The following is a 17,839-nucleotide window of genomic DNA, read 5'->3' on the forward strand; positions in this document are numbered from 1 at the left end:
TCACCTACCAATGAACAATAAACACTACTTTAATTATTTAGATCTAACTTTATTTGTCTATAAAGTGTTTGTTTATATTTGTATATGGGTGAGTTCATTCCATTCACATTCTGAATTATAATTATTTGTTGTATATTTTCCTCCTTCCTATTTTTCCTATTCATCTTTTTCACCCTACTCCTATTCCTCTTTACTTCTATGTGCTACTTTGACTTTCTATTCCTTAAGTTATCCACCCTTCTAAGAATCCTTCCTGTTTCCTCTCCCCCCACCCTATTTCCTTACCCTATTATTTCATTTTAAATTTAATATAATTTTATGTTCTTCTGTATGTATATATTGTTCCCTCTTTAACACATTCCAGACGAGAGTAAGGTTTCAGCTCTGACCTGTTCTTCCCTCTATTAGTTTTTGTGTATTTATTTTTCCTTTTTTACCTCATTTATATGATAATTATTTTTCCCTACAATTTTATTTTTTTTAGAATCACCCTATTATACTCAGCTTAACTCAAGCATTTCTTTCAAACAACACAAATAAAAATGACTATCATAAAAGAACTAATAATTATTTTCATATATAAGATATAAATTATTAGACTTTTTTGAGTTCCTTAAAATTTGTATTTATGTTTACTTCTGATGTTATATGTTCATTTTTCCCTTAAGTTCTGCTTTTTCTCACAAATATCTGAAAGTCTTTCATTTTGTTAAATATCCATTTTGTTGTCGTGGGTTGTTCAGGATTCCACTTAACTTTGCTAGATAAGTTACTCCATCTCTTTTGCTCTACAAAATATAGTATTTTAAGACATATGATTCTTCAATTAAGCTGCTGGTCTGGTGTAATTCTTATTGCAGCTTCACAATATTTAAATTGTTTTTATTCTTGTTGTTTCTAATATTTTCTCCTTAACCTGGGAACTTCAAAACTTGGCTATGATATTTCTGTAAGTTTTCCTCCTGGGATCTCTTTCAGGTGGTGATTCAGATAGTGATTTCTATTTCTGCTTTGTTCTTCTTGTTACTCTACAGAGTAAATTCCCTTGATAATTTTTTAACATTGTATCAAGAACCTTTTTATTTAATATGATTTTCAGGCTGTCCAATATTTTCATATTATTTTTTTCTCAAACTGCTCTCTAGATCACTTGTCATTTTTTAAAAGAATCATGCATCAGAATTGATCATTGCATAATCTTATTGTTGTTGTGGGCAATGTTCTCTTGGTTCTATTCATTTCACTTAGCATCAGTTCATGTAAGTTTAAGAGTGGCTTTTTTAAAACTCAAATGCAAAATTCTTTGGTATAAATAAAACATTCAGTCAAGAATAGAAGGAATGCAGAAAATGGGGGAAAACTTTTATAAACAATCTTTCAGTTAGAATATGATTGGGTTAGAATATTGTGGTGTATGGAAATGATAAGTTGGTTGGTTTAGAAAAACATAGAAAATAGTGTAGTTTACATATGTGCATGTTTATCTATATGATTGTATATGTATATATTGCATATATACATATGTGTGTATTTATATATTATGTATATGTTTACATATTTACATGTGTGTGTATTTGTGTATGTGTATATCCATGACTAATTATAACCTTCTCTGGGGAGGTAAGGAAGGGAGGGGGGAAATAAAGGATAAACTGAACAGCAGAGAACAAAAGAAAACCTAAAAGGAAGCAAAGCAAGACTGTATAGCCATGAAAGCAATCTGTAGTAAATATTATATAGATTTTCTTGATGTGGAAAAATATTGCTTTATATTGAATCAATCCTCTCATGTTTGGCTGTGTACATACATGACAATGTTTTTTCGTCTATTATTTTATATTTAAATAAATAAATTTTTTTAAATAAATAAATTATAAAATAAAATATAAAAAAGATTCTTTAAAAGTTTATCTAAACTAGTCAAATATAAAAACATTCTAGCATTATATGTGGTGTTCCACAACCATAAGTATCATTTCAAAGAAGTAAGAAAAAATATTTTACTATATCTTCCTTGGAACCTTGCTTGATCAAGCTTACTTGGTCATTATAATTTCAAAACATTCAGTCTTGATTCTTTTGTTTTGATTCTCTCCATTGAACTTGTTATAGTTATTATACCATTACATTACATAAGCATATATTATTTTCCTGGTTCTGCTCATTTCATTTTAAAACAATTCATATATCTTGTGCTTTTCTGTATTCATCATTTCTGTTTCCACTGACTCTCCCCCATGCTTGGAATATTCTCCTTCTGCATTTCCACCTCCTGACATCCCTGGCTTCTTTCAAGTCTTAACTAAAATCCCATCTTCTATAAGAAGCTTTTCCAAATCTTTCTTAAATCTGGTGTCTTACCTCTATTGATGATTTCCAATTTATTCTTTATATAGTTTGTTTATACATAATCATTTGCATTTAGATAGTGAGATCTTTAAAAGCAGAGAATGTCTTTTTTTGTATCTGCAGGGCTTAGTACAGGGCCCAATATATAGTAGGTATTTAACAAATGCTATTGATGGCACAGATATATGCCATGACATTATCATATATCATGATTTATTTAGTTATTCTTCATTTGGTGATTGCTCCCAATCATAAAGTTTCATTTCTGTCTATTTTAGGCTTTTAAAAAATAAATATACAAAATCTAATATTTTTTCCCATATATCTGTAAGTTGTCTTATACAAAGAGTCTATTTTGGGCACCACTAATTTAATCTCATAAGACTTCTCTCCCCTAATGCAGATCACAAGCAACACATGATTGTCCACTTTATTTGATTTGATACTATTTCACTATAGTGGACACAACATGCTGTGACTTTTCTAAAATTCTATTGGGAATACCATTGAAACAATTGGGCTCCTGAGAACCCATCAATGATCCTTAGCTAAAAGATAGCTTGTGGGAGAAAGGTATAAGAGATTATGTGTCTGTAATTTGTGGTGATTTCTGAGATAATATATCCCATGCAGAGGATTACAGGAAGAGTTAAAGTGGTTCATTAAAGCCTTCACAGAACAGAAGATATATTAAGTGATCTCATATTATAAAAAACAAATTTGTATTTTGGAAAAGAGATTTTGATATGTGCTAAATGCTGAAACTGCAAGTTAGGAGGAAAAAGAAGACAACTGAAAAAACTGAATTTCACTACTAGAAAAGTGACTGGGTCATAAGGGGATTTTTACATGGAATTTTAATTCCATGAATTACTTGGAGATAGAAAATCTCTTTTGAAACTCATATTATACAATGATGCAAGACATTTCCAAAACACTCATGACAGAAAATGCTATCCATATCCAGAGACAGAATTGATTAGAGTCTGAATACAGATTGAAGCATACTATTTTCATTACTTTACCTTTCTGATGATTTCCCCTTTTTGCTGTGATTCTTCTTCCACAACATGACTTAATGTAGACATATGTTTAATATGTACAGTCGTACATGAATAACCTGTATCAGATTGCTTGATGTCTTGGGTAGGGGAGAGAGGAGGAAGAGGAAAAGAAAATTTTAGAACTCATAATCTTAATTTTAAAATGTTGAAAAATATCTTTACATATATTTGGAAACAATAAAATAGCATTAAATGGAAAAAAATCATAATAATTCAGAAGCTTGCAATGTCAACTTGATAAATTATTTTTCACATTACTAAAACTTGAATTTTTAAAAATTTCTGATTTAAGAAACCTGGTCTATTCCATTTTAGCAGAATCTATTGCAGGCTTGCACTATCATTTTTGCTTTCATAAATATAAATGGAATAATTCTTTTTGGGATGTCTAAAACTGAGTTTTACAAAAATCCACATTTTAATAATTTCCTGGTGTCCTCTTCTTAACTATGTATTAGGATATAATATTGAAGATTTTACAAATTCTCTGAAGCACCAGAATATAGCTCTGGAAGTAGATGACTTTGAAAAAAGAGATGGAACATCTGACCTTTCCTACAATGGGGCTATAATTGTATCAGGGGAAAAGGAGGTAGGTTGGTCTCTATTTCCAGTTTTTTAATCAAAGTGTTGTTTATATTATTCTGTATAATAAAACAGGAAGAAGGCCATTCTCATTAGTTCATATATGCTTGTAGTTAGAAAGATTGACTAGTTTGGTTGGCAATCAAATACAAAATTCTTCACAATCTTCACTCTGTGGACAAATTACCCCATTCAGCAAAATTTTTTTTTTCTAAATTACTTTTTTAATTTTATGGTAGAAGCTATCCATTAATTTCATTACCTAAATTCCCAATACAATAAAAGATAACATTTTTATAGTTTTGATATTAATGTTAAATATAAATTTGAAAACCCATCAACTAGCATCTACTAGTAAAGCAAACAGCTGGTGGACTTAAGTGTAATGGGCTAAGGCTCAAGTTGATGCACTGAGGTCCCAAGCACGTGAGGCTAAATAGTAATTGGACCATACTCTATTAATATATATGCTTAGAGACAGAATGGTCCCGCCCACTCTTTGTGCAAGTCCTGATGTGTTGTATAGGAAATGACGATTTTGGTGGGTGGAGGCAGGGGGGTGTAAAGGGAAGCGGAAAGGGAGACTGCTGGCTGGCGTCTTGTTGCAGCTGCACACATTGCTATCGCGACCCCCCCTCACCTCCAATCCCCCTTCACCTCCGATTCCCCTTTACTTTCAATCCTTCTTTACCTTCACTAAGAATAAAGACCCAGGATTTTTCCCTAACCTGAATTCCTGACTCCTGCTGATTTTGAAATACGGGGTCATCACACTTAAGGTCAGGGAGATTTGACTGACTTACCTGAAACACTAGTTATATGACCTTCAATAAGTAATTTAATCATTGCCTACCTTAGTTTCCTAATCTGTAAAATAAGAATAGTAGTAGCACCTATATCCCAGGGTTGTGGGGAGGACTAAATGAGACAATATTTGTAAAGTGCCTTAAGTGTTATATGAATTAATTGCTGTTCAGTCATATCTATGATGCTTGATTCTTTGTCATCCCATTTGGCTTTTTCTTGGCAGAGATAGTGAAGTGTTTTGCCACTTTCTTTTCCAGCTCATTTTACAGATGAGAAAACAAGACAAATATGGTTAAGTTACTTCTTCAGGATCACAAAACTATATTATATTTAACTAAACTAAATTTTAACTAAATTAAATTTAACTAAAACTAAAATTATATTTAAACTCAGGTCTTCCTGACTCTAGACCTGATCCTAGAACTCTATGTACTATGCCACCTGGCAACTCTCTAAAGGTTATTACAGAGGCTATTACTATTAAACACTAACTATATGCCAGATATTGTGCTAAATGTCAGTGATTTCTTATCTCTTTTACTTCGGATCACTGCTTCCCCTTTTTTTTCCATCTCCTCTCCTTTGTACCATGTTCTTTTGTTCCTTTCCTTTTCTATTTCCTTATTGGATAAGATAGATTTCTTTATCAGGTTGAGTGTGTGTGTGTGTGTGTGTGTGTGTGTGTGTGTGTGTAAAATAGATATCTTTCTCTCTCTGTATATAAATATCTATATCATCTATCTATATTTAATCAACTCTGATGAGACTGAGGCTCAAGAATTACCAGTTACTCCTTCCCTTGACACACACACATAATCTTTATGAATAAAATCTATTTTAAAAATATGATCTTTCAAGACTGAAACACATAATACTAAAATAAATGAAGTTCTACACTAGAGTGGGGATTACTGCTCACTCAGTGAAGCTTAGGGACCTCATAGTCATTTGACATTTGTAAACTAATTTTCTAAAATGGGGTGACATGCTGCAATCCAAAGATCAACTCAGCCCACCTTCTATTTTTGTACTAGCGTATAAGATAAGGATCTTTTCATATTTTAAAATATACTAACATTTTTTAAATGAAAAAAAATTTTAACTCACTATCCAGATTTGGGCTGCAGAGTCGTTTCCTCACTTCTAGCCTAGAACATCCTGTCAATTTTTTTAAATATGCATATATTCTATTTGAATGCTTATATTAGCTTTCTTATAATTTTGAACTAACATTTGTTTTGTTTTTTTTAAGGATTATAGGTTTTCTCTTGTATGTAACGCCAAGAGAATCCAATGCTTTCCTGTCCTCATGAATATTGTTAGTAATGGATTACTTAGAATGTTGAACTCCTCAAAGCAAATTCATATTAAGAAAACTCTCTTTTCTTTTGTAAGTATGTTGTGTTGCAATTATTATTCATGTTTAATGAATGAGTACTTTTAGTGAATAAATTTCCCCAAAAACTGAAGCTTGACACTCTTTATATGTATATGAGAATATGTTTGACCTATATCAGATGTCTTAAGGTTTTGCAGGGGGCGGGGGGAGGGGGAGGGAAGGGAAAGAGAAAGGGAGAAAAACTTGTAATACCAGGTTTTGCAAAGGTGAATGTTAAAAACTTGGCTTTTTCCAACAATGTTGAGATTCAAGGCAATTCCAATAGGCTTGTGATGGAAAGAGTCATTCACATCCAGAAAGAGAACTATGGAGACTGGATGTGGATCAAAGCAGAGTATTTTCAACTTTTTGTTGTTCTCCTATTTCTCGTGTTTTTTTTTTCTCTTTTGATCTGATTTTTCTTGCACAGCATGACAACTAAGGAAATATATTTAGAAGAATTGCACATGTTAACTTATGTCAGATTGTTTGCTGCCTTTGGGAGGGGAGGGAAGGAGAGAGGGAGGAAAAAATTGGAACACAAGGTTTTGAAAAGGTAAATTTTGAAAATTATCCTTGTAAGTATTTGGAAAAATTAAATAGTATTAAGAAAATAAAAAGGCAAAAGAGATAATAATAACAATCTGAGGGATGATTTAGAAAAAGAGAAGCTGAATATTGATTCTATACTGAAATAAAGTCAATTGAGATTTTTTCTTTTTTATATTTATTTTATTTTATTTTTATTATAGCTTTTTATTTACAAGACATATACATGGGTAATTATTCAGCATTGACCCTTGCAAAACCTTCTGTTCCAACTTTTCCCCTCTTTCCCCCCACCCTGTCCCCTAGATGGCAGATAGTCCAATACATGTTAAATATGTTAAAGTGTATGTTAAATACAATATATGTAGACATATTTATATAGTTATCTTGCTGCACAAGAAAAATCAGATCTAGAAAGAAAGAAAAAGCCTGAGAAGGAAAACAAAAATTGAAGCAAACAATAACAGAAAGAGTGGAAATGCTATATTGTATTCCACACTCATTTCCCATAGTTCTCTATCTGAGTGTAGCTGATTCTCTTCTTTACTGAACACTTGGAACTGATTTGGATCATCCCATTGTTGAAGAGAGCCACATCCATCAGGATTGATCATCATATAGTCTGTTGATTCTGCTCATTTTACTTACTCTCAGTTCATGTAAGTCTCTCCAACCCTCTCTGTATTCATCCTGCTGATCATTTCTTACAGAACAATAATATTCCATAACATTCATATACCACAATTTACCCAGCCATTCTCCAATTGATGGGCATCCATTCAATTTCTAGTTTCTAGCCACTACAAAGAGGGCTGTTACAAAGATTTTTGCACATACGGGTCTCTTTCCTTTCTTTAAGATCTCTTTGGGATATAAATCCCCAGTAGTAACACTTCTGGATCAAAGGGTATGTACAGTTTGATAACTTTTTCAGCATAATTCCAAATTGCTCTCCAGATTGGTTGGATGCATTTACAACTCCACCAACAATGTATCAGTGTCCCAGTTTTCCCACATCCTCTCCAACATTTCGCATTATCTTTCCCTGTCATTCTAGCCAATCTGACAAGTATGTAGTGGTATCTCAGAATTGTCTTAATTTGTATTTCTCTGATCAATAGTGATTTAGAGCACCTTTTCATATAACTAGAAATAGTTTCAATTTCTTGTCTGTTCAAAAATTGTCAGTTTATATTCTTTGACCATTTATCAATTGGAGAATGGTTTGATTTCTTATGAGATTTTTTAAAATAGGAGAACTCTGAGTCATTGGAATTGTGTTCAAATCTCGGCTCTGCCACTTGTTGCTGAGTCCACAGTGGGCAAATCATTTAATCTTGACAATTCTTAGTTTCTTTAATTAACTAAAATAAGGGGATGAGATTTATCTAGTTATTTTTGTTCGTGTCTGACTCTTCATGACTCTAAAAGGTGTTTTCTTGGCAAAAATACTAGAGTAATTTGCTATTTTCTTCTCCAACTCATTTTCTAGATAAGGAAACTGAGGCAAAAAGGGTTTTGTGACTTGCTCAGAATCCCACAATTAATGTCAGAGGCCAGATTTGAACTAAGGCTTATAGTCTGTTCTAGATCTTGTTCTCCTTATGATCTTCTGATATCATTCCTGCACTGTAATGCTCCCACTATTCTAGAATATTTCAGTACTCTAAGCATTAATTGTTGAGAATGGTTATTGGGTTTGGAATCAGGAAGACTCATCTTTGTGAGTTCAAATCTGGCCTCAGACACTTACTACTTTATGAGTCTGGGAAAGTTACTTAACCGTGTTTGCCTCAGTTTCCTCATCTGTAAAATTATCTGAAGAAGAAAATGCAAACCATTCCAGTATCTTTGCAAAAAAACAAACAAACAAACAAACAAAAAAAAGCGGGGGTCATGAAGAGTCGAGCAAAATTGAAATAACATGTATTGTGTGTAGTGGTTACTCTTTCTACTAATCTAGATTGCAACCCCTTTATAACTAGTAGCAAGTCTTGAAAAGGAGTTATATGGAGATAACCTGCTAGTGAATCTCCCTGAAACTAAGCTCAACCGACATGTCATCCCACTTGCAAAGATTTTCCAGTTTAGTTATACATGCCAGAGGTTTGTTCTTTATAGTTTTAGGATGACAGATCATATTGACAGTTTTAGCTTGAATACATCATTAACTGCAGAAAATTTACTTTATTTTTGTGCATATTTTTTTTTGTTTTACTTTTTTATATTGTTTTGGCATTTACTCTTCTGTCTTTCAGAATGTGGAGCCCGGTTCAATGACTAATGCAGATACAGATTTGTTCTTGATACTGGCAACAACCAGTCTTTCTCCTTATTTTGCAATGAGCAGCATCATTGATTACAAAGTAAGAAAAAGTCATTAAAATAAACTTATTTTAATAAAGTAACTTTAGTAACTACTTTAATAACTGCTACACACACACACACACATACAAACACACATCAATTTTCCCCTTGAATGATGTAGGGATGTTAACATGAATGTTCCTATGTATATTTTTCCCTTATGAAACAAATGAGAGAGTCCATTATGCATCATATTGTTTTGATGTAGAAGAGATGTAAAGTAATTAGTTGTGATTGATACAATTTGGAGCAGGATGACAGCCAGAGAGGTATCAAAGTAGTAAATATCATAAATACAGGATTCCTAAGTAGACAAATTCACTAAAGAGAAGGCCAAGAAAGAAAAAATTATAGTAGGATAAAGAAGAAAATATCCTTCCTTCAGCACAATCCAAAAAAATAGTATATTACTTCAAATAAATGCAGTATTATTGACAGGACAATATCAGAAACTGAGAGCAATGAAGAAACAGTAATGAAAAAAATTAACATAAATTAATTTTAAAAATCCACTTTAGCTATCTATTATCATTAAAAAACCATCACTGCTATTAAAAAGGAGCAACCTAAGAAGATAGGAACTAGAGACATTATTATTTACACTTTACATTTTATGAAATTGAAAACTCAACCCATTAAATGTCTTGCTTCAGGTCACATATTTGTACTCTAGGTTCACTGTTCTTTCTACTACACTATTTTCATGGCCCAAAAATTTGATTATATAATTAAAATAAAGGAAGTTAAGTGGTGCTAGGATAGAATACTGGCTTTGGAATCAGGAAGCCCAGAGTTCAAATTCAGCCTCAAACACTTGACACTAGTTGTGTGACCCTGGACAAGTAATTTAACCCCAACTTCCTTCTCCCACTCAAATGAAAGGTAATGAAAGAAAATTTATGGAAACTTAATTGGGGTCATGAATGCAAAAATGGATGAATCCCTCATCTTCAAAGCTTAAGGAATAGAGACATGGTTGAGTTTGTAGATATCTATACAAGAAGTGCACTCACAAAGATATGAAAAATATGAAAAACTTTGTAGGGAATATCATTAACTACATTTTTGTTGTTGTTATTATTTATCTGTAGTAAATTTGGTTAAATTTTTCAATTTAGATGTCAATTGTGATAAGAACAATAATATATTCAAATTGTCTGGGCACGTAGCAATAATTTGGGAGGCAGGTTGTTTTTTTTTTTTAAACCTTTAAACATATTTGTGATTTTCATCAGTTCAGGAAGTATGTACCATAAATTAAGTCATAAGTGACTGTGATCCTATGTGGAATTTCTTGACAAAGATACTAGAATTGTTTGCATTTCTTTCAGCAATTGATTTTACAAATGAGGAAACTGAGGCAAATTGGGTTGGGTGATTTGCCCCGAGGTTGAGTGACTAACAACTAGTAAATATCTGAGTCTGCATCTGAAGATGAGGCTTCCTGTCTTTGGTTTGATTCACTGTACCATGTATCTATTCAAGAGTTTTCTCCAATGATATAGTATAACTTACTCATGTCAGTCTATTTGATAAGACTCTTCTTTAAGTCTTCCCCAAAGCTTATTACAGGGAAACTAACCAACTTTCTTATGGTGTTCCTTACTTTCTCCTGACATTGTTTGAGCATTAGTGGACCACTCTGGCTCTCCACATATCATCCTTCATTCTTTCTATGCGATCAGCCCAAGTCTTCTACCATATGTTTTCTTGAAGATGATTTTACTATCATTCTTCAGAAGTCTTCCTTATTTGTATGTTGCAGCCAATTCAGACCTAACATAAGTCATCCCCTTGCCTTTTGTGTCAAAATTATTTTTAGTTTCTCAGAAGTAGTTGTCTTTGTTGCCTTGCTGCTACATGAGCAACACTAAGAAAATATTAACATTGAAAAAGTGAGCTTTTGTTCTCATGAGAAGCTTAATAAAAATCAATAAAAAAAATCAACACTACAATTGACCTATATGCTTACCATCTCATATATACAGAATATGAGAGTTTTTTGGCTTAAGACATGGTGTCTTCCCCTCCATGATTTCTTTATTTATTTACTTAAATTTATTTTTGACTAGGTCAAAGAAGAGATTTTTTGCCTCAATTAATACTTAATCATAATCACTGAATGTGTACAGCCTCAATCAAACTGAGAAGACCTTAGCTTAAAAAGACCAAGGAATCCCATTGCATCCAGGGCCATCTCTGTTATCCTGATCTGTACCTGGCCATTGGACTCAGATGGTTCTGAGGAGAAAGTGAGGCAGGTGACCTTGTACAGCCCTCGCTCAATTAAATCTGATTCACTCACATGTCATGGCATCAACTCCCTGATGTCATGATACTCTTAAAGAACAAAAGACACACAACAGCAACAAGATAAGAGCTATCTACCCATGCTCTCTTTAGCTTTCATTGACATCAATCTTTCATTTTTAATTTTAGAATTTAAGATTGTATAAGTCACACAAGGAGGGAATGACTTCTACTATATTTGAAGTCGGAACAATCTGATTTCGAATACTAGTTCTGCTATTCTCTAATTTATGAGGTAGGGTCAAATCACTTAATTTTTCTGGGTCTAAGTTTTCTTTTTTAAAAAAAAGAAAGTGAGACTAGATGACCTCTAAGATATTTTCCTGCTTTAAATCCTAACATTTACAATACTGTACCATTCTTTTTAATTCATTTTTTGTTACTTGCCTCATTGCTTCACAGTTTAAAAAATCTTAATTGGCCAATAAATTAACTATCAATCCCCATCAATCTCTTTAAATAACTTATCTCTTAAACAACTTTCCCTCAAAGAAGTAGCTTATATTTGTAGCATCAGAATTTAATTCTTTAAATTTAATTCCCTTTAAAGACAATTTCATTTGCAGTATTTTAGGGCATAGGATTCTCCCTGTCCTTTCTCTGAGTGTTTGGAAATATGCCCTTCTAAAATCTAAGATGCACATCAGACTAGCCTGGCTTTTCCTTTAACTTAAATTAATTCAGAATTAGAGTGGTCAGTTTCCTCAAGATTCTCATGATTTTAACTTCAACAACCAATTGCTCCATTTTGCAAATTGTCAGGGACATAGTTCAGAGATTTAAAACTAAAAGAGACTTAATAGACTGTTGAGCCCAATCCCCTCATTTTAAAAATGAAATTGAGGTATATAAGAGCTTAAATTACTTTCTCAGAGTCATACATTGAGTCTGGGTTGGATTTTGAACTTTTTTTTAACTAATCTAGGCAGCTATATAACATAGTAGATAGAGTGTCAGTTGTAGAGTTAAGAAGACTCCACTTTCAGAATCCAAATCTGGCCTCAGAAACTTACTATTGTGTGAACCTAGGAAAGTCACTTACCCATTTCCTCATCTGTAAAGTGAGTTGGAGAAGAAAATGGCAAACCATTCTGATATCTTTTCCAGAAAAAAAAACTAAATAGAGTCATGAAAAATTAAGATGCAACTGAACAAAAACAACTTACTTATTCCAAGTGTGGTGTTTCATCCACTCTGCCATAACATTTTTCAGAATGTTTCAGAAACAAATTCAGAATCAGTTAACATATAATGTTTCTCCATCCCTTTTATTTATTATATTCCTTTTAAATAGAGAATACCTTTACAAGGTAATATTTCATATATAAGTTCCATTCCATTAAATCCTAGTGATATATAGTACCTGTCAGGACAAACATTTTCTTTGATTTAAACTCAATAGTTTTATTCCTTCATTGCAATATTTGTAAAAATATATGCATTCTTAGCTTTCTTTGTTGCTTCATTTAAAACAATTAGGAGCTAGAAAGACCTAAGTTCAAATACTAAACTTCAGTCCATCTCAGATTGGTGGAGCTCAGATCATGGATAATAATGGCATCCACCTTCCAGGTTGGTTGTGAGAAAAAAAATGAGAAAATATTCATAAAGTGCTTTGAAAAACTTAAAGTTTAAAAGAAATTTAATTTTAAAAAAATCTTACAATTCAACTTCACTTAATTCCTCTTTTATTTTTTTAAACTAGATAAAAGCTCAAATGCAACTAAGGATTTCAGGCCTTTACCCTTCAGCATACTGGTGTGGGCAAGCACTGGTAGACATTCCCTTGAATTTTGTGATTATTTTTTTAATATATGTAATTGTATACTTTATCAACTGGGGCTTCTATACAATGGACATTGGAATTCTATTTATTGAGGTAAGTTGTTTTTTTTTAATCTTAAAAGTTCTTTATTCAAAAAGTGTGCAACTTTTTCTCTATTTTAAGGGAAGTCCCCAGGTGAAATATATCTTCATTCCTCTCTAGGATCCAATCTTGACTCTGAACTTTCCTCTGCAATATCCCACAAAGGGTATCTTCTTTCATCCCCTTGATCACCCTTCCTGCTTTTCAGCTCCCTTTGTTTATGTAATGTCTTTTCCTTTTAGAATATAAACTCCTTAAGGACAGAAATTATCTCTCTTTCTACCTGTATCCTATTTGTATTCCAGGACTAGGACATAATATGCCTAATGAATGCTTATTGACTTGACCAGAATTGATCAAAAATAATATTTTATATTATTCTGTAATATCCTCATAAATCAAAGAACATCCAAAAATTTTTATGCATCACTGAATTTGTGAATCTTGAAGATTTGGTGATTTCTTGGAAAGTATCTGAACTCAGTGGCAATTTCCTTTGCTTCCAGATCATCTGTATCATTGGTTATGCAGCCTCAAGTGTCTTCTTCACATATGTGATTTCATTCATTTCTAAAAAAGGAAGGAAAAATAGTGGCATCTGGTCTACTTGCTTCTTTATTGTAAGTATTTATGTATAGTGAATATTCATGTTCTAATATATTGATGTAAAATTAAAGGTAAATATGTTTTATCCTTCAAAGGAGCTTTGATTGAATTAAAATTATGGTGGAAAATGCTATTTACTTATATATCATGTTCACAGTCTGCTTATTTCTGCCTATATCTTTTTCTGTATCCAGCCTTGGACATTTCTTCCCCAACCCCCTTCAATTCATTTGAAAATATACAAATTACTTATACCTAATTGTATAAAATGAGTCCATTTTGATATATAATCTACAAATCTGTCTTAATGATTTGAGTTGTTAGAATACTCAGAGGAGGGCGGGTAGGTGGTTGTATAGTGCATAAAGTGCTGATCCTGGGTCAGGAAAAATCATCTTTCAGAGTTCAAATCCAATCTTAGATACTTAATGAGCTGTGTAACCTGAACAAGTCATGTAACCCTATTTGCTTCAGTTTCCTCATCTGAAAATAAGACAGAGAAGGAAACGTCAAATCATGCTAATATCTCTGCCAGGAAAATCTTAAATGGAGTCACCAAGAATTGGACATGACTGAACAACAACAATAATAATATTCAGAGGTCTCTGAAAAACATTGCTATTAACTTCACTTTTGTTCTACAATAAAGAATGAATAGAAACCCAACACATCAAATCATTCCTACCTCTAGTTCCACTATTTGAAAAAGTATCCCTTTATTTATAATTGTAGCAGGAATAGAACAAGTGTAAAAAAGGAATGCTGTTTTACTAGCAGGAACTTGATCAAATGTTGGACCTGGAGGTAGAATGACTGGATTCAAATACTAAACCTCAGTTCACCAGGATTCTTCATCTGTAAAATGGAGATGATAATGGTACCCACTTCCCAGGTTGGCTGTAAGAAGAAAATAAGAAAATATTACAAAATACTTTGCAAAACTTAAAATACTATATGAATGCTATCCATTCCAATTCTACCAAAGGTATCAACAATATTCGATTTTGTGAAATTAAATTATTAAATAATATTAAATGATTTTTAATCTTGATTAGACTTTAAAGTCACACTAATATCTATCAATTCTTTCCCTGCCATCTATAAATATATACTATTTACCTATCCTCCAAAAAGAATCATTTGGACCCAAATCATCCACTCAAATTCTCATTCTAAATCTCTTCTCTATGTCACAGTTAAACTGCCTCAAAAACTATTCCCTTTGCTTCCACTTTTCTATACCATATTACTTAAATGTAACTATTCTCCCCTAAGTTTATCAGTAATATTTTTGAAAAATAAATTTTATTAATATTTTATGTTTTGTGCCACACAAATCTCCTACTGTATCCCTCTTCCTCTTCAAAAGATTATTTTTTCTAATAAAAAATTTTAAAACTAGCCAGCATATCAAAAAATGTCTGATGTTATACAATGTTTACATCCATCATCTCCTACTGTTATGTCACTTCCAAGGGACCAAGTTTGGTCATTTTAATTTCAAAGTATCCAATTTCTCTTATTATGTTGTTTCCATTTACATGATTATAATCATTGTATATATGATTTTTATGATCTGATATATTTCTTTTTCTAGTTTTTTTAATTCACAGAACAAAATAAGCATTTCTGTAGTACAATAATTAAAAAAAAGATGCTTGCACAAAAAACTACAAATCTACCATGTATAAATTGCTATTCCTTCCAAATACAAGAAAGTTATCATGCATATTTTTCTTTTTCTTTTTTTTATTTTTCTCTCTATTTCCCTTCCCTCATCTTAGAGATGATTATCATTAGACAAAAATAGGTATATATAAGTAAAATCATTCTATATATACTTCTATTTATTAGTTTTTTCTCTGGATGCAGATAGTATTTTTACACATATGTACTTTATTTTTAATATGATATTTATAATAGTCAAAAGGACTTAGTGACTCAACATCATTCTTAAAATAATATTGGGATTAATGTATACAATGTTCTCTTGATTCTGTTCACTTCATTCTTCATAATTTCATGCCAGTCTTTCCATTACTTTCTTAGACCATTGAATTCATCATTTCTTATAGCACAGTAGTATTTCTTCCCAACCATAAACCATAACTTTATTCATCTATTCCCCAATGTGGATCCCTACAATTTCCAGTTCTTTGCCACCACAAAGAGAGCTGCAATAAACATACCATTCACATTCAAAGTTATAATTACAATTTGTGGATTTTTCTCCATCTTATTTTATTCACTACTTTCTCACTTTCTTTTTACCCTATCTCTATTACTTTATGTTCTCTGTCCCTCTCCTGCAATCTCCATATTACTCACCCTTCCAAGAGTTTCTCAATCCATTCTCCCTACTTCTCAACCCCAATCCACAAACTCCTCTAACAGTCCCTCTGCAACCCTGTCTCCCCATTTCCTCACTTATCTACATGTTCAGACTTCTACAGCCTCTCAGATGCACACTTGTTTCCTCTTTAACTCAAATGAGAGTAAGATTCTAACATTATTAACTTTCCACCCCCACCTGCTTTTTCTGTTTTAGTTCTATCTTTCATGCCCCATTTATATAATATAATGGTTCCCTGTTGCTTTTTTCTATCCAGTTTTGCTTTTTAGAATTACACTCTCATACACAACTGAACCTCAACCTTTCTTTCAAATTACCTTAGTAATGATGACAGTTTTAAGAATATTAATAACATTTTTGGGTGTGTGTGTGTGTGTGTGTGTGTGTGTGTATGTGTGTGTGTGTAATAAATAGTTTGACTTTAATAAGTGCTTTATGTAACTCTAAAGTTTTCCTTATATTTCTACTGGATCTTTAATATTGAATTTTTCATTGAGTTCTGGTCTTTTTGTCACAAATATCTGAATATTTTTCAGTTTGCCAAATGTTCTTTTTTTCATTTAAGATTATATTAAACTCTGCTGGGTAAGTTATTTTTGGATACAACCCCAGCTCTTTTGCTCTTTGAAATAAGTGGTCTAAGACCTACAGTCTTTTAGAGTAGAAGCTGCTAAGTCTTATGAAATCTTGACATTTTCTACATTTAATTTTTTCTTGTTGCTTTCAATATTTTTTCCTTAACCTGGGAGTTTTGAAACTTGGCTACAAAACCCAGTAAGTTTTCTTTCTGGGATCTCTTTCAAATGGGTGAACAGTAGATTTTTTTTTGAAATTATTTCTTCCCCATCTTGTTCTAGAACTTCAGGGCAATTTTCCTTAATAATTGTTTGTAGTATTGTATCCAGATTCTTTTTTATCATAACTTTCAAGTAGTCCAAAAATTTTTATATTGTTTCTTCTCATTCTGTTCTTCAGACCAATTATTTTTCTAATGAGGTATTTCTGATTCCTTTTTAGTTTTCCTAGTTTTATTATTTCTTGGTGACTTATAATGTCGTTTGATTTATTTTGCCTAATTCTAATTTTCAAGAAGTAATTTTCTTTCTTAAGATTTCAGACCTCTTTTTTTCCAATTGGTTAACTTTTCATAATTTTCTTAGATTGCTTTAATTTTCCCCTAATTTTTCTTTATTCTCCTTTATTTATTTTTTAATTCCCTTTTCAATAATTCTAAAACTCTTTTTGGTCTTGTTACCATTTAATGTTACTCTTTGAAATAAGAGTGAGTTTTTTTTTTTTTAGCCTCCCTCTCTTCCTCTGAATATGAACCCAGATCTTCTTTTACAATAAAATATCTCTCTATGATTGGATTCTTTCTTCTTTGCTTACTCATTTTTATTTGGTTTTATGTTTTTAGCAGCTTATTATTATAATCAGTTTTTAATCCAAAATGTTAGGTAGTGTTACCCTGGTCCTTAATGTTACTTTCTGAATTCTGTACAGCAGCTCAGTGACAGGGACTCCACTCCTTCTTTAAGTCACTCTTAGGGCCCCCAGCTACACTGTCCCAAAAACATTCTTTCTCCCTGGAGAATATGATCTCA

The 17,839-nt window shown here is 32.0% G+C and overlaps 1 protein-coding gene across 1 annotated transcript in view; it reads left to right on the plus strand.

Annotated features, from left to right (window-relative positions):
* Positions 1-17,839, plus strand: part of LOC127560553 (ABC-type organic anion transporter ABCA8-like) — a 101,047-nt gene that overhangs the window by 60,894 nt on the left and 22,314 nt on the right. The window contains exons 21-25 of the mRNA XM_051995229.1: positions 3,872-4,005; positions 6,058-6,195; positions 8,991-9,098; positions 13,115-13,288; positions 13,783-13,896. Coding sequence (XP_051851189.1) covers positions 3,872-4,005; positions 6,058-6,195; positions 8,991-9,098; positions 13,115-13,288; positions 13,783-13,896 — 668 coding nt within the window. The remainder of the gene's footprint in view (positions 1-3,871; positions 4,006-6,057; positions 6,196-8,990; positions 9,099-13,114; positions 13,289-13,782; positions 13,897-17,839) is intronic.

Source organism: Antechinus flavipes, chromosome 4 (genome assembly GCF_016432865.1).
Source record: "Antechinus flavipes isolate AdamAnt ecotype Samford, QLD, Australia chromosome 4, AdamAnt_v2, whole genome shotgun sequence".
Classification (NCBI taxonomy): Eukaryota; Metazoa; Chordata; class Mammalia; order Dasyuromorphia; family Dasyuridae; genus Antechinus; species Antechinus flavipes.